This window comes from Neovison vison, chromosome 6, assembly GCF_020171115.1.
Source record: "Neovison vison isolate M4711 chromosome 6, ASM_NN_V1, whole genome shotgun sequence".
NCBI classification, from domain to species: domain Eukaryota; kingdom Metazoa; phylum Chordata; class Mammalia; order Carnivora; family Mustelidae; genus Neogale; species Neogale vison.
The window spans coordinates 82,303,454-82,320,731 of NC_058096.1; the positions used below are offsets into that span (position 1 = coordinate 82,303,454).

Genomic DNA, 17,278 nt, shown 5'->3' on the forward strand with positions numbered 1-17,278 from the left:
ATCTTACAGATATCAGACTTAATCACAGGTGCTACCAGAGAGCTAAGGCTGGAAGTGGCCACCCTTGAAGAAAAACTCCGTGAATCTTGTATCCGCTACACTGAAGATTCTGAGTCAAAGGAGAAAGAAATCAAAAACCTGAAAAATGTGGTTGCAGAATTTGAATCCCGCTTGAAGAAGGAAATTGCTAGTAATGATTCTGTTTCGGAGGACTTGAGGAAGGAAATGCAGCAGAAGTCAGATGAGCTAGAAAGAGTAATGCTGGCACAAACACAACTGATACAGCAGTTTAATGAGGCCCAGGAACAGGTAAGGAGCAGAGGGCGGTGGCATTGCCATTAGTGAAAGAGCACACATTCTTTCCCAAAACTAGACAAGCAGACAGAAACATGAAAGGCAGCTTGGTGTCACTCAAAGAGTTGGGGATTATGAGTCAGGGACTTGGAATTACATCCTGGTTGTGTTCTTATCTAGGCAGTCACTTAACCTCTCTGCACCTCATTTCCTTTTCTATAAAATGAATTCACTGGACTTCATAATCTCTATGGTTTCCTGGCACCCAGTTCTACTCTGTTGTAAATGACCATTTAAAACTTCAGAGACTAGAAATCTTTGTGTATGTATGTCTTATTTGTTTGGACACTAAATCTTTGCTAAAGAAACTTTTAGAGCACCTGCTGCTTAAGTTCAGAAAATAATTTGGACAATATATTTTATTTTGTTTTTTAAGATATTTATTTGTTAATTTGGGAGAGAGAGAGAGCATGAGCGGGGGTAGGGGGAAGGGAGGTGCAGAGGGATGGGCAGTCTCCCTGCTGAGCAGAGAGCCTAGATGTGGGGCTCTATCCCAGGACCCTGAGATCATGACCTGAGCCAAAGGCAGACACTTAACTGGCTGAGCCACCTGGGAACCCTAGGACAATATATTTTAAAAATAATTTCTTTTTGGGCTTATCTTTCTGTCAACCTAAACTATAAGGTAATTTACATGTGTTGGTCTTCTTTCTTATGTATGCATGATTATTTCAGCAATGTTTTATTTAAACTGGAATAGACTTATTTCGATTTGAGTTTTTTTCCTAAAAAAGTCTTATTTCTGAACTGCTAAGCAGTTTGGGTCACACAGCATGAAGGAACCAAGATTCATATTTGAATTTCCACGATACTATGTTTCCTATTTCAGGAAACCTGAATTCCAGTGATTCTGCTTCTAAATTTCAAAGTGACCCTCAGGCTTAGCACTCAGCATCTCCAGGTTTCATTCATTTCATTTCATTTCATTTCATTTCCTTCCTTCCTTCCTTCCTTCCTTCCTTCCATCCTTTTTTCCTTCCTTCCTTCCCTTTAAAATAACACTAAGCATACTACTTACCTCTCCAGATGTTTAGGGGGTCAGCTGAGAGTCTTCTGCTGACACGCAGCAGCACAGCCTCCCTGATAAAAAGAGCTGCTTCACAGGCAGGCAGGAGGGGGAAGGGAGAGCACACATGGACTCAGTTCCACTGAGGAAACCCTAAGAAGAGAGGCAATGTGGGTTTGCTTCAAGTGAGACAGCAGCAGTGAAGCTCTAGAGAAGGAACGGCAGGTTAGGGAAAGAAAGGTCAAGGCAATTAGACCAGCAGGTTTTGTAACTCTTAAATCACCAAAGAAATGGCAATATGGAAAGTAAGGAGTATCCTATAAACTAGGACAAGCAGAAGAAATAGAAGGGTTGAATCCAGTAAGTATATACTGAGCCTCGTGTAGGCACCAGGCACTGTGCTAGGCCCTATCTCTGCAATTATGAACAAGACTGACAACTGCCATTTCATGCTTTCGAAGAAAAAATTTAAAGAAAATCTTACATGAGTAATTAAATTGACATCCAGGGGCACCTAGGTGGCTCAGTTGGTTAAGCATCTGACTCTTGATTTTGACTCAGGTCATGATCTCAGGGTCATGAGATCGAGTCCCACATCAGGCCCTGCACTGATGTATGTGCTTGCTTAAGATCCTCTCTCTCCCTCTGCCTCTCCCCTACTCCCTCTAAAAAAAAAAAAAAAAAAAAAATTGCCATCCAGAGGAAAGAATGACCTAAACAAAGACTTAACATATAAAAAGCATAGCCTCAGTCTTAAAAATTGGCCTTAAGGACCTGTATTTGTTATCCCTTGCTGCACAATAAATTATTCTCAAATTCAGTAGTTTCAAATAACAAACACTTACTATCTCATAGTTTCTGTGGGTCAGGATCTGAATGTGGCTTAGCTGGGTACCTCTGGCTTAAAACCTCTCACGAAGTAGGTGTCAGGGGATCAGGGGTACAATTTTGTCTGAAGGCTGAACTAGAGGAGAATTTGTTCTCATGCTCACTTTGTGGTTGTTAGCAGGATTCATTTTATTATGGCTGTTGGGCTGAAAGCCTTAGCGCCTTGTTGGCTATTGGTCAGAGGACTCCCTCAGTTCCTTGCAATAAGAACCTTCTCCATAGAACAACTTACACATGGAGCTGACTTCCCTCAGAGCAAGCAAGCTGGCAAGACTGAGAGTGCAAGAGAGGGTGTCACAGTCTAACCTAATCTCAGAACTGACATCCCAGTGCTTCTGCTAAATTCTGTTCATTATAAATGAGTCAGTTAAGTCCAGCTTGCATTCAAGGCAAAGGGATTGCACAAGAGGGTGAATAAGCGAGAGGGCGGGGATAACTGGGGGCTATTCTAGAGGCTGCCAATCTCAGAGGCACTAGAGGTAACTTTGGCAAGAGAAGCTAGATTAAAAGTGAAGAGTGAATTTCTTTTTCAGACAAAGGCAGCTAGATGTGAAGCCCTTCCTGGTCATTAATTGGAATTTTAATTGGTCATTAAAAGGAAGCCCCTTAGAGATGGAGTTTGTTTGTTTGTGTTTTTCATGCATAGTTTTGAAATATACAAGACACTGGTTTGGCCCATAAACAATCATTGATCATTCCTGGGGAATAGAAAGGGATCATTCTTTTTCTTTTTTTTTTTTTTAAAGATTTTATTTATTTATTTGACAGAGAAAGATCACAAGTAGGCAGAGAGGCAGGCAGAGAGAGAGGAGGAAGCAGGCTTCCTGCTGAGCAGAGAGCCCGATGTGGGGCTCGGATACAAGGACCCTGGGATCATGACCTGAGCTGAAGGCAGAGGCTTTAACCCACTGAACCACCCAGGCACCCCTAGAAAGGGATCATTCTAAAAGTAAAGTTACCTAAGGACAATCCTGGGAACAGACTTCCTTTAGCTAGGGTGGGAGGAAGGAAGGTAGATTAGATTTTCCATTAGAAGTTAAATAATTACCATTGAACTGTAAGAGTAAATAATTAAGGCTGGTTCTCTGATTAAGCATGCCAAAGTCCAGAATATTCTTATAAAAAAGAGGAAATGAGACAATAAAAGTGATAGGATTTATGAGCCAGAAAGAATAGAGGTGGTAGTATGTAAAGTGAAAAACACTATTATTTTGAGCATACATTCCAGACACTTGAAATTTCTCAGATTCTAGAGAAATAAACATTTAAGTGAAGAGCAAATTCTCATTAGAATGAAGATAAATTAATGGTCTAATAAGGAAGCTAATTAAGGACAGGAAAGCCCTATTCTCTTTCAAGGGGTCAGACAATGGGTGGACTTTGCTTTTAATTGTTTGAAGAATGTTTTCTAGGATAGGAGGAAAGCCAGAGCCTCTAAAGGGCAAATGGGCATCCCTGCATGAATTATTGGAGAGTGTCCACAGAGACAGCGGGGGTCAAGAAGGTGAAGCAAGGAGAGGTGCAGGTGAATAAGAGGAAAAAAATGGAACGTAAAACTGAATGGGAAATGTGAATGAGAAAAGAGGGCCCATGAAAATTTTTCATAGGGAGATGACACACACACAAAAAATTGAAATAATTTTTTAAAGATTTCATTTATTTATTTAACAGAGAGAACACAAGCAGGGGGAGCAGCAGAGGGAGAGGAACAAGTAGGCTCCCCTCTGAGCAGGGAGCCAGATCCAAGGCTCCATCCTAGGACCCTGGGATCATAACCTGAGCTGGAGGCAGAGGCTTCACTAACTGAGCCACCCAGGCATCCCTGAAATACTTTTTTAAGGAAGAAAGAAGTCAGAAGAGAAACTTAATATGTTAAAGAACAGAACATCATTATTTAAAACCAGGTTAAAATAGATCGCATGCTCCTTGCTGCCAGTTTTCCTTCCTACTAGCTTTATATGAGTCCTGTCAAGACAGTGTGGCCCCGCCCCACCCCGCTGTCAGGGGTCTTGTTGTAATCCAGAGGAAGAATGTGGTAAATCCAAAAGTTTTAAAATCTATCAATTTCTCTAATCATCTAATGAAACTCAAAGGCATTCAAAGATAAAAAGGAATGTTCTTGGTTAAACATGGAGAATTGAGTACATATGTTTATCTATGCTTCATCTCAAAACAGCACTAAAATGACAGTGTGAATACGTCCATAAGGAAAAGAGAACAGGAGAGGAAGGAGTTGACATCAGATGAAAGAGATATTGACTGGGGCACCTGGGTGGCTCAGTGGGTTAAGGCCTCTGCCTTCGGCTCAGGTCATGATCCCAGGGTCCTGGGATCGAGCCCCGCATCAGGCTCTCTGCTCAACAGGGAGATTGCTTCCTCCTCTCTCTCTGCCTGCCTCTCTGCCTACTTGTGATCTCTGTCAAATAAATAAATAAACAAAATCTTTAAAAAGAAAGAAAGAAAGAGATATTGACCAAATTTTGGAAAATAATTCAGAAGGAATTAGTAGACTGTAGGATGTTGAAACCTAATGCCTGTAGGGATTGGGGTGAACCCCTAAAAGGATTATGTGACACAGCCCTGGAAAGGCTCAGGAACTGGAGATACCAGAACCTTCTGAAAGAGAGAACAGTGGATCTGAAAATGGGGTTGTGTGAATGTAAAAGGAACAGATAGATCCTCATATGCCCTCCCTAACTCCTAAGCAACCCTCACTCAACATTCTGGCAGGATACCAAAGATTTACATTCTAGAAACACTGAATGTGAGAGGCTTTGGACCTGAGGTTACAGAACAGCAGAATGTGGGAGAAGGCTGGAATGAAAGTCTTTATCTAGAAGAATGAGACCACCTCTTCCACTTTACCCATTTACTTCCCAGAACACAGACAACTGGGTTTATATATCAACAGCTAGGAAATTGGAAGTGCCCTCTCTGGAGAAATGAGATGGCTCAAAAAACAAGACAAGACCTATGGATCCTGATAATTGGGGTCTCCCAGTGCAATGACGATAGTCATGTCTTATCTACCCACTAAAAAGTATAGCAAATCAATAAGCCCCCACGTAAACTCTCATGTAGCTTCCAATAACATTTTGGAAACTCATTTTTAAAAACATGAACAGCCAAAAAACCACCAAAAGTTTTAGAAATACCTCTAATCTGAGACAGAAACAAAGATCAAACAGATAAGCAAAAAAGAACTCAGAAGAAAAAGATACAAAATAATGCAGGGAGCAAATGTGAGCTTCAAAAAAGAGCATAATTAATATCCTCAAAGAGAAAAGAAAAAATATTGCATCCTTAGAATGTGAGGAGGAGGCCATGAGTAAAGAGTAAGAGTAACTATTAAGATATAAGAGCTGAAGTAAAAAAAGTCAATACTTGGGTTAGATGATAAAGATGAATAAATTTTCCAGAAAGTAGAAGAAAGCGAGGATGCAGGGAAAGGGGAACCCTCCTACACTGTCGGTAGGAATGCAAGCTGGTGCAACCACTCTGGAAAACAGCACAGAGGTTCCTCATAAAGTTGAAAATAGAGCTGCCCTACAAGCCAGCAACTGCACTACTGGGTATTTACCCTAAAGATACAAATGTAGTGATCGAAGGGGCACGTGCATCCTAATTTTTATAGCAATAATGTCGACAATAGCCAACCTATGGAAAGAACCTAGGTGTCCATCAACAGAAGAATGGATAAAGGGGATGTTTTATATATATATATATAAAGCAGCCATCAAAAGAAATGAAATCTTGCCATTTGCAATAATTGTGGTTGGAACTAAAGGGTATTATGCTGAGCGAAATAAGTCAATCAGAGAAAGACAATTATATGATCTCTCTGATATGAGGAATTTGAAAGGCAGGGCGGGAGGTTGTGGGGCAGTAGAAAAGGAAAAAGTGAAATAAGATGGGATCGGGAGACAAACCATAAGAGACTCACAAACTGAGGGTTGCTTGGCAGTGGGGAGGTAGGGATAGGGTGACTGGGTTATGGACACTGGGGAGAGTATGTCCTATGGTAAATGCTGTGAAGTTTGTAAGCCTGAAGATTCACAGACCTGTACCCCTGGGGCAAATACTACATTATTTATTAATAAAAATAAAAAATAAAATAAAACTAAAAGACAAAAGAAAAAGTAGAAGAAAGAAGCAGAAATGGAGAAAAGAAAATTAGAAGAGATTTGGAAAGAGAGAACAGAGAAAGTAAAAGAAAGTTATCCAGAAACTAATCAAGATCATTTCCACATACTGAAGGATATACATTTCTATAATGGATGGTAAAGCAACCACATAAAGCACTTCATCATGATATAGCAACACTTAAGGATAAACATGAGTACTTAGAAAGTTTCTGGGCTGAGGGTTGGCGGTTGCAGAGAGTTGGGGGAAGGGTGTCACTTAGAAAGGATCAAGAATCAACATGGCGGGACGCTTGGGTGGCGCAGTTGGTTGGACGACTGCCTCCGGCTCAGGGCGTGATCCTGGAGTCGCGGGATCGAGTCCCACATCGGGCTCCCAGCTCCATGGGGAGTCTGCTTCACTCTCTGACCTTCTCCTCGCTCATTCTCTCTCTCACTGTCTCTCTCTCTCAAATAAATAAAATAAAATCGTTAAAAAAAAAAAAAAAAAAAGAATCAACATGGCCTCAGCATTCTTAACAATAGCAGTAGAAACCAGAAGACAGTGGCTTCCACATTCTGAAGAAAAGCTATTTTCAACCTAGAATTCTATAGCCTGCCAAATCAATCAAGCAAGTGTCAAATAAGGATATTCTCATATATTAGAGTTCTCAAAAATGGTACTTCCCTTTGCAGCCTTTCTTGGGAAGTTATCAGATGATATATGACACCACAATGAGGGAACAAAATAAGAAAGGAGAAGATACAGGAATCAGGAAGTAAGAGTTCCAATATAGGAGAGAAATGGAGAGAATCCCTAGGATGATAATAGGGAGAAATCCAAGAACTACAGCAGGGCACCAGACTTAGAGAACAACCAGGCTGGGTTCATCAGAAGAACAGAGGGCTTTTAGAAGTATGTTTCCAAAAACAAAGAGAAGCTGCTGGATTACCTGGAGAATTTGAACATGTTGAAAATACTTACATTTCTATAAGTGGGTTTGATGAAAAATTAGTAATCAACACCTAGAACCCTAAGCAGATAAACAGTGGTACAATAATTAACTTTGGAAGGAAGCCATACAAGAAGGAAAATGTATCCATAGTACACTGCATGGCTCAGGTATACATAAATATTTATATACTATAATCATATAAAGTAAAATATAGATTTGACTAAAAATCATGATGGAGGTTGGGAAGATTTTCCAATAAAACTGAGATAGAAATTTCTCATGGGAAAAGAGAAACACCTTTGGGCGGGACCATGAAATATCTACTAGGAATTAGAATAGGAAGCTAAATCTTCATTTTCCATTCTATGAAGCTGGTAGATAATGACTTCAAAACTGAAAAATCATGAGATAACCATAATGTTATTATTTAGGAATATGGAAATAAAATATCACAGGAAACTGCTTCAAAACCTGAAAAAGGCTATTTCTGGGACGTAGGACTTGGAAGTATGATATGAAGGAGTGCTTTTTTTCATTATACTGTAGTACTATTTTAATTTTTAAATGTGTGTTAGATATTATTTTAATTTTAAAAAATAATTTAAAACAATGGAAAAGAGTAACTTATAAAAAGGACCTAATAGAAAAAGTGGCAGAGAATAGGATAAAAGGCGGTGTTTTAGAACATGTAGCAAGTTTTTTAAAAAATAGATGCTGGGGCACCTGGGCTTGGGCAGTTAAGCATCTTACTCTTGTTTCGGCTCAGGTCATGATCTCAGGGTCATGGAATCGAGTCCCTCTTGTGACTCTAAGTTCACTTCAGTCTGCTTGGGATTCTTTCCCTTTCACTGTTCTTCCCCCTCTGTGCCTCTCCCAACTCAAGTACATGCCTTCTCTCTCTCTCAGTCTCTCTTTCTCTCTCAAAACAAATAATCAAATTTTTAGAAAATAAAAATAAAAATAGATGCTAAGAAGAAAAATAGAGCAAAAGGACACTTTCTGAAAGAGAGGTCCTGTGGTCAGAGGACTGTCTGAGGAGATAATATTCAAGCCGACCTAAAGTGAGGACAGGAACATTCCAGGCAAAGGAAACATCATGGGAATTTGGAGAAACCACAGGGAAGTCAGCAAGCATTGTTTAAGCTTAGTGAGCAAGGAGGACAGTGGTAGAAAGCAAGGTTGGAGGGACTAATTCATGTAGAGTCTATGGACTTGCAGCAATGACTTTGGATTGTTCTCTTAGTGAGATGGAAAGCCACCTGGCGATTATGAACAAGGCAGTGACATGATCTGATTTATTTCTAGAGGATAACTCTGCTGTGGAGAAAATAGATCAAAGAGAGGCAAAAATGTAAACAGAAGCACCAATCACAAAGCTCTTGAAAAGGTCTAGAAATGCATGTATGGTCATAGTGATGAAAAGGGTGAGAAGTGGCCAGATTCAGGATATATTTTCAAGGTAGAGACAACAGAAATTGCTGATAGGTTGAATGATGTGAAAGCAGAAAAGGAATCAAGGAGGATGCCAAAGTTTGGAATGTCAGCAACCAAGTGAGTGAAAGTGCCATTTACTGAGATGGGAAACATTAGGAAAGGAATGCAACTGGGCAGGAATATCAAGAATTTGATTTGGCACAAAATAATCTTAATGTGTCTGTTAGGTATCCAGATGATGGTATTAAATGGGCAGTATGTTCATGGGAAGGATGACTAGAGACTGATTTTGAGACAACCACATGTAGCTGATACTTAAGTGTTGGTACTGAATGAGATCCCAGGAAATTGAGATAATAGACGGTTGAGAACAGGCACTCCAACTATTAGAGACTGCAAGGACAAGAATCCAACAGTGGCGTCAGAGAAGGAATATCTAATGAGGAGGAAAGCTGGAAAACACCAGCAAGGACTCTAAGGAGAAAAAGAATTTAAAGAAGGAAGCACGCAACTTCTATGGGGCCACAATCCCTTATACAAACGTTGGTTTCAGATAGGTTTTAAAATTCAAATTATTTCATATTTTAGAAAATTAGTAAATTACCCTCACCCCCAGAGATCTAGGGCAGACCCTCTCATGCAACGACACCAATATTTCTGCACTGAAGCATAGGAATAGCCCCACTGAGTGAAATAAGGATTGTCAGTCCAATTAGATTCTGTTACCTAATATTGTGAGTTACACAAGTTTTTCTTCTCAGAGGTTGGTAAATGTCAAAATTTTGGCTAATGGATTGTAGGCATGTACTTGCTTTCTTGACAATAGCTATTTTTGTTGGTTTTGTTCATTCACCTAATCATCACTTGGCATCTTGGATATGATTTTGTTCAGAAAATAAAAAAGGAGACTGCATGAGGTTGCTCTGTAGGGTTACAGACACAGAGAGGTAATAGGAAAAAGTGAAGGAAGAATTTTCCCCACACTATCTACAGTGATTACTCTCTGGAGGGTAGGAAGAGATGGCAGAGTTTCACTTCTTATATTTTTCAAAAATTTGGGGATCATGGATGACTTTAAAATTTTGGGGGGTTTTTTAAATATTTTTGAGATAATCTATTAAAAAGGAAAACTCGTTTATTTAGGAAAGTTTACTAATAAATCTGGCAACAATGGATCTATGTAAACTCAAGATTAAATTTGAGGAATACATGTTGTTTGCAAACACAGATAGCTTTCTTTTTTTGAGAGGTATTTGCTTAGTTTTGGGATGTGCATATTCTATATTTACATATTCAATTGATATAGATAAAATGGTACACATTTCTCTGGTAATCCCATTTATGAGCAAACAGAGTACTAGTTAATATATCAACCAATGAGTAGTTCTCAACTTTGGGACCAAATTTAATGAGAACATCTGAATCTCTTCTCTAACCTCTGGCTCACCAGGGAGCAGAGGGGAGAACTGGGGAGGATTTTAGGAGTCAGGGGCTGTTCCTATGGTCAGTTGGCAGGGAGGATGGGTGACAGTCTGAGAACCTTATTGGTGGGGCATGGGACAGATGGGAGTGTGGTGGTCAGACTGAGAAGCTTCAGCAGTTGAGAGGGAGAGCTAAACAAGACTGCCTTTTACACATTGGAGACTATTTGTCCTGATGCAAAGTATAGATGCCAGAAAATTTACAGAATGAGAAAAAAATTGTTTCTGTTGTACTGAACTAATAGCAATTAAATTCCTAGTAAATTATTGACCTAGAGCAATGAATCCTGAACTTTGTGCCTTCATGGGCTCTTTCTCCCCCTTCAGAAAATCTGCTCTTGAAGCATATTAGTCCAAGGGATTATTTCCGTTTCTACTTCTGTTTTGGTGTATTAGCGGTAGTGATTTCGCAATGCCCTTTATGTTTGTGAGTATAGGAGTGCAATTTTAGAACAACCGGCCAAACATCCATCTATCTTACTTCTTTCCTGGAACTATATTCAGATTCTCATTCCTGTCTTACCAAAGGACCATTTTCACTGTTTTTCTGCAATGTTTTGGACTGATCAGATTAGTTCACCAGAAGCCTTAAATGGAAACCTAGCTCCTACTCATTGTTCTGATTTCCACACCTTTCCCACAGTTTCCCTTTGTCTCCACTTCCCCCAGGGTTCCCTCCCTTCACCAGCCCCGAGTTGTTCAGCCATTCACTCACCCTGGGACATATCTAGTCTGGATAGATGAAAACTATAATCTGATCATTCCATGACTGGTTCAGACCTCACTGTATAAAGCACAAAGAAAGACACCCATCTGTGCTCATTCTTCACTGAGGACTTGCTTTCCTGGCATGTTCCCCCAGTCGCCAGATTCAGCTGATTGCCATCACAAATGGGACTCTCACCTTCAGAGTAATCAAGTTAGCCAGCAAAGCCTTCTCTTGCTTCTTCCAATATTTTTGGAATTGAAAGCAATCCAGCTGTCGCTAAGGATAAAAATGAAAACAAACATAAAAATAAACCACACTTACATTGCAAAGAATGGGGGGAAATTTAAAAATTGGCCATTTTTTAATATTAGAAATTTCAAACAGATGGAAAGCGAATTTATATTTTCTTTTTGACACTTACCCAGTGAGAGTGCGATTAAGCCATATTTTAAACCCCATCAAAGGGCCTTCATCTGAAAATGTTATAGACCCATCTATACTTAATGCTCTGCACCATCAACAGAGCTTAAGGACCCAGAAACAGTAGGTTCTTTCATGCCCGGGCCACTCTAATCAAGGGGTACAAGTTTTAGGAACCTCCTCTGTGAAAATAATGGCTGCCTATCCTCCCTGCCTCCCATCTTGCCCCACTTGGGGCCATTTTCCCACGTTAGCAAACAGATCTTTCCTTAATGCAGATTTGACCATGCCAGCCCCCTGCTTGAAATGAACCTTTCAATGACTCCATGCGGCCCTCAGAATTAAGGTAAAACTTGTATTATCATGTTACTAAAGTCATCTTCAGTCTGACCCTGCTCACTCTTCTCTGCCTCAGTCCTGGTCTCTCTTCCCCCTTCTGCACTCTGCACCCAAGTCCTACTAAGCTACGTGTCCATCCCAAGATGTGCCTCTCCCTGTCGCACTGCCAGGCATTTGCACTCCCTGTCTACTTTGCCTTAGAGAACCCCACTGCCCCTTCTTCACCTGGCTCGTGTCTCCCTTTTCATTTCGACTTACAGTTTAGTTAACAACCCACTGAAACCATTTTATCATGCTAAGATATGGCCAAAGATAATTTTACCTGAAACATTTATAATGTTATGGCTTCACTGATTATTCTCAAGTTTGCCCAGGATTTTCAATCTTACTGCACTTCCGTCTTACACATTTTCCTTATGTTGTTCAATGAAAACCCTGTAACAATACACCTTCAAAAACACAGCCCCAAAAGAGATATCTTGCCTAAATCACTGAAAGCAATCTAATCACAAGTGAATGATTCTTTTCCACACATGATGGAATTTTCCAGTAATGTACCTTACTGACTTACTTATTGGCCCCGTCCACGTGTGCTCTTGTCATGCCCTGTCACACACAGTCCACCCCTGAAATAGCAATCCTCTCAACTTGATGTGTTCTATTTCCATTTTGTTACTACATAGTTGAATAAATTATAACATCTGAATTGCCTGTTGTACAAAACTGAGTTGTAACCTCAATTTTAAAAGAGGATGGTAGCAGGGGAGTCTGGATGGCTCAGCTGGTCAAGTGTCTGACCCTTGATTTCAGCTCAGGCCATGATCTCCAGAGTTGTGAGATCAAGTCCTGTTTCAGGCTCTGCTTCGGAGCCTGCTTAGGATTCTCTCTGAAGAATCCCTCTCTCTCAGCAACCCCCCCCCCAAAAAAAAAGAGGTAGCAGAGGATATGCAGATATTGTGAGAGTCACGTGAGATTTCACAGCATTTGTGGCAAAGACAAAAATAAAAGTTCTAACTGCAGGCTTTTTTCAGTTTAGAGGTCCTCCTGGCTTGGAAATAATAGAAGAAAGAGAAATAGTCCTTTGTACTGGAAGCTAATAGCCTTGAAGAAGGATGAGTTCCAGAGCAGTGGGCCCCAGACCAAGATGGTCAGCAGCCCTTCCAAAGTTCAGTCTGGAGTTGGCGGGCACTTTGCTCCCATTAGACTTGCTATGGGGACATCTTTGGGTTCACTCCACCTTTTCATTTCCCCCTTCAGTAGAGTGTCACTTGCCTAAAATAGCTTTTAAGTGACTTGCTTAATGGATGTTTTCCATAGAACACTGCTCCCTTCCTTTCAGACTTGAAATTAATTTTAGTAAATGGATTGAATTTTCTTTTTCTTTTAATGAGAGCTCCTGTCACCACATCACCCATCACGTTATCCTTCCATATTGGTGGACCTATTATTCATGTCACCAATTTGTTGACCTCATTAGTTAACTGCTATTCACTCTTTTACATATTCAAATGAACTTAAGTCTTTCTTACAGCTTTCTTAATCAGGGTTTTTTTTTATACAAAGATATTGGAAACCTCTTATATCCAATCACTTCAACACATTTTGCCCCTAACTCACTAGTAAAGAGAAAATAATACATTGATGGTTGTGCCTTTTAAAATAAAGTTTAGATTATGTTTAGAAAACTTGGGCAAAACCAAATGTCTTTTTTTATTTAATTGTTTCTGTGTCATAGAACAAAATGGTACCTGCTTGATGTAACTAATTAGACAATTCATTTAGGCCTGGGCAGCTGGGAGCAGGGCTCTGGAAGCAGGCAAGATCCTGCCACTTCAGAGCTGGGTTACTCTCAGCAAGTCACATAAGCAGTGGGGCTTCTGTGTCTTTCCTTGTCAAATATAGTTGTTGAGAGCAGGAAATGAGATGACACCTAATGTAGCAACTGATTAATCTCCTCTAGCCCTCCCTCCCTTACCTTTGCAACAAGAATTTCAAGTAGAGTTAATGAAAACCAGAAGAGAAGGCCACACACATCATCCTTGGTCTCCAATTCCTCAAAAAACAAACAAACAAAAACACAAACCCAAAACAACAAGAAAACAACAACAACAATAACAACAACAAAAGAATGTAACTGGAACAACAACCCCAACCTAACTGGAACCAAATACTTAACCCTCATGATTTTTAAAAATATGTGATTATATGGACACATATGTGTGTTGCTAATATATGTAAATGATGAGACTTTGTTTGACCGTGACATGCTGCTGATTTTAGAGAAAATTATGGAGCAACTGTTAATCTGGAATTGTGCCATATTCTTCAATGCTGATTACCAAATTTGGAATTGAATAGAATTCTGATCATAATCACAAGAAACTCAAATACGGGAAGATACTACTTTCTTGGATACTTTGTTATTTAGTTCCACTGACAGCAGATTAGTCAGTAAAGCCTTAGGAGGATATTTCCTGCTGAGAGTCAGAGTTGGGAATGCCTTGGATAGTTTTACAAACATAATAACCTGACGGAAATTCACTTAGTCAAAGACTCCTATAGCACAATCATTTTAATTGTGAGCTACCTTGAAGTAGCTACGGTGAAGCTACCTTGTTTACTGTACAATCTCTTTTTTGACATCAGACAGACATGAACGTTAGGAGGTTAGAAAGGTCCAAGACTTAATTCTTACCATGGGCCTTGAAGTAATTTGGATGAATTCCATAGATGAAAGATGAGTAGCTCTTTAACTAAAACCGTAGAGTCACAGAATTGGAAGAGGCCTTAGTGATCTCTAGTATAGTCACACATTTGAAACTTGAATTTGCTCCAGTATATCCCAGTCACGTGAGAGTCAGCCTTTCAAAGTATCCTCTGGATAGCTCTGGCTATTAAAAAGTTATTCCTTATCTTCAACTCCATAGCTTTTGCCCTTGGCTCCAAATTCTGTTAAGAGACATAAAAAAAAGGCTCTGCTCAAACTCATGAGGCTGCAGACTTCTTGAGAGCAAGTATTATATCCACTACAGCTTCTAGTGACTTGATAAATAATTGCTGAATGGAATTTAAAGCAAAAGATGTTCTTTATTTTGATATATACCTTTGTTTTTAAGATTTTATTTATTTATTTATTTATTTATTTATTTATTTGACAGAGAGAGCTCGCGCAAGTAGGCAGAGAGGCAGGCAGAGAAGGAGGAGGAAGCAGACTCCCTGCTGAGCAGGGAACCCGATATGGGGCTCAATCCCAGGACCCTGGGATCATGACCTGAACCAAAGGCAGAGGCCTTAACCCACTGAGCCACCCAGGCACCCCTGTTTTGATATATATTTTACAAAATAGCAAATGATCAGTATATTTAAGTTCTACTGAGTAAGACTTGTATAAAGTAACTGATTTTATTATTTAAGTATCATGGCTGATATGTTCAATTCTTTCAGTCTTATAATTCAAGCAATTTTATCTTATGTATTGCAATTTACCTTCATTGTAAAATAACTTACTTGCCCCTACAGATATTAGCTACTACACATCACACGTGCCAACAAGCTGAAACCCCACTAAAGTAGCCATCAGAAGTTCTGGGTTCCAGCCCCAGCCCCCCACTACCCATCTGAGTGGTCCTGGCTCTTGTTTCTTATTCTGCAAACTGCAAGGGTTGAACCAGATGTCCTCTTAAAGTTCTTTCCTGCTTCACAAATCATTCGCATTTTTGACTTGTCTGTCCCATGTGGCAGAGTATCCACAAAGACAGTCAAAGACAAGACTTCTGATTTCTGGTTCAATTCTCTAGTTATATTGCCAATAACTCTCCATATGTACAGTTTAAAGCTAGGGATGCATTCCCCCCTCTTTTCTCGTTTCAGAACACTTTTCTTCAGGAAACAGTGAGGAGGGAGTGCGAAGAACGCTTTGAACTGACAGAGGCGTTGAGTCAAGCCAGAGAACAGCTCCTGGAGTTCAGAAAACTCAGTGGAAGTTCACCTCTATCACTGTGTTCCCTTAGCCAGGGCAGCCTAACCTCCTCTCCTGCAGTGTTCAGTAATCAGGGAGAGAGGAGCCTTACAAGACTGAACTCTGGAAAAGGAATCAAAATACCCAGCCTGCACAGAGTGTCAAAACCCGCCGCTTCCCCAACCTCGCCTCAGTCCAAGAGGCTTAGCAGCTCAGGTTTGCCCACTGTCCCCCAACCCCATCCTCCTCCCAGGGGTCCAGCATCTTCAGTAAACGAGACCAGACAAAGGCTGGCCACCATTCTGCGGAGGAGACTGAATCAGCAGGGATCAGTCCAGTCAGGGGCAGCTCCCCCCCGCACACCCGGTCTTCCCCAGTGGGCCAGAGATGCACAGTGACTGAGGATGACAAAGGTCAAATTATTCTCGCAGATCAAGAATGCATGTTTATAGATGTTTTTAATAAGATAATTGGTAAAACTAGGAATTGTGAAGCCACATTTTCTAAGAGACCTTTGATGTTGCCACAGATAATGATGTTGTTGATATTCCAGAGGGCCATTGTCCATATTTCTATATTGCATCTTTAGGTGTGGTCTATGAATATACCCTTTTAGAGATCATAGGTGAAAATTTTTACTCATGGCATCTTTGCTATATATATATATTTTTTGCACCATTACAAGCAGATATATTTCCACAAAAAATAGATTGTATTGGTTCTGTCAGTGTTTGTTCCTTTGTTTGTTGAGCTAAATGGGTGAAATATATGTAATTCATATTTCCAAATAGAAAACAGAAGTACTTTAGTCCTACATTTGATAATTTCCAAAGTGTTCAAATATTCACAGAATTCATCATCATCATAGAAACCACTTTTTTTTACCTCGCAGTCTAATTGGTTAATTCAGTTTCTTTTTGGGCTAGAAGTAATGATAGGTAAGGTATCCTTCAAGAAGGCAGTCTTCTCTGTGAACTTGGGACCTTCTAGGAAAAGGGACAGCAACTCCAATTCAAGAAAAAGGTGGTTTACTTTTCACTATAGAGATAATTTAAAAAACAAAACAAACAACAACAACAACAACAAAAAAAGCCTGGTTGAAATATTACTTGGTAGAGATTTTCTACATTGAATGCTTTTTAGTAATCACAGTCAGATTTTTATTTGATGCTCATATCCTTCAACCATTGGGAAAAGAACTAATTTAAGACTGTTCTATAGAGATACATAGTGCTAATTTGTGGTTCACATTTTATTACTTCCCAAGATGGGTGACTAGTTAACATATTTTCTGTTTTCAGAGTGAAAAATTAAAACAAATCAGCTATTTTAAGTTAAAAAGCTTCAGGCCCCTCCTGTTTCTTAAAACACAACTCTTGCGAGCTTGTTTGGAGGTTCTAGCAGGGGAGCGCAGCTACTTGTATACCCTTGACCGAAAAACAGTCCTCTCCTCTATCCAGGAAGGTCGTCCTCTTCCACCGAGCGCACAGCTTCGGGAGGGACACACATGGAGCGGTGAGGGAGGAAGGGGACACCCGCCTAGCCAGCCAGATCAGCCGAATCAACCCTGGCGATTAATGGGGTGACATGTCGCAGCCAGATCGCCCTCACA

General features: G+C 40.1%; 1 protein-coding gene across 4 annotated transcripts in view; it reads left to right on the forward strand.

Moving 5' to 3' along the window:
• LEKR1 (leucine, glutamate and lysine rich 1) overlaps positions 1 to 16,288 on the forward strand; it is a 186,668-nt gene extending 170,380 nt beyond the window's left edge. For all 4 annotated transcript variants that reach the window (XM_044251661.1, XM_044251664.1, XM_044251665.1 and 1 more), the window contains 2 exons: positions 10 to 309; positions 15,579 to 16,288. In XM_044251661.1, coding sequence (XP_044107596.1) covers positions 10 to 309; positions 15,579 to 16,064 — 786 coding nt within the window. In that variant the 3' untranslated portion in view covers positions 16,065 to 16,288. The remainder of the gene's footprint in view (positions 1 to 9; positions 310 to 15,578) is intronic.
• The last annotated feature ends 990 nt before the right edge of the window (positions 16,289 to 17,278 follow it).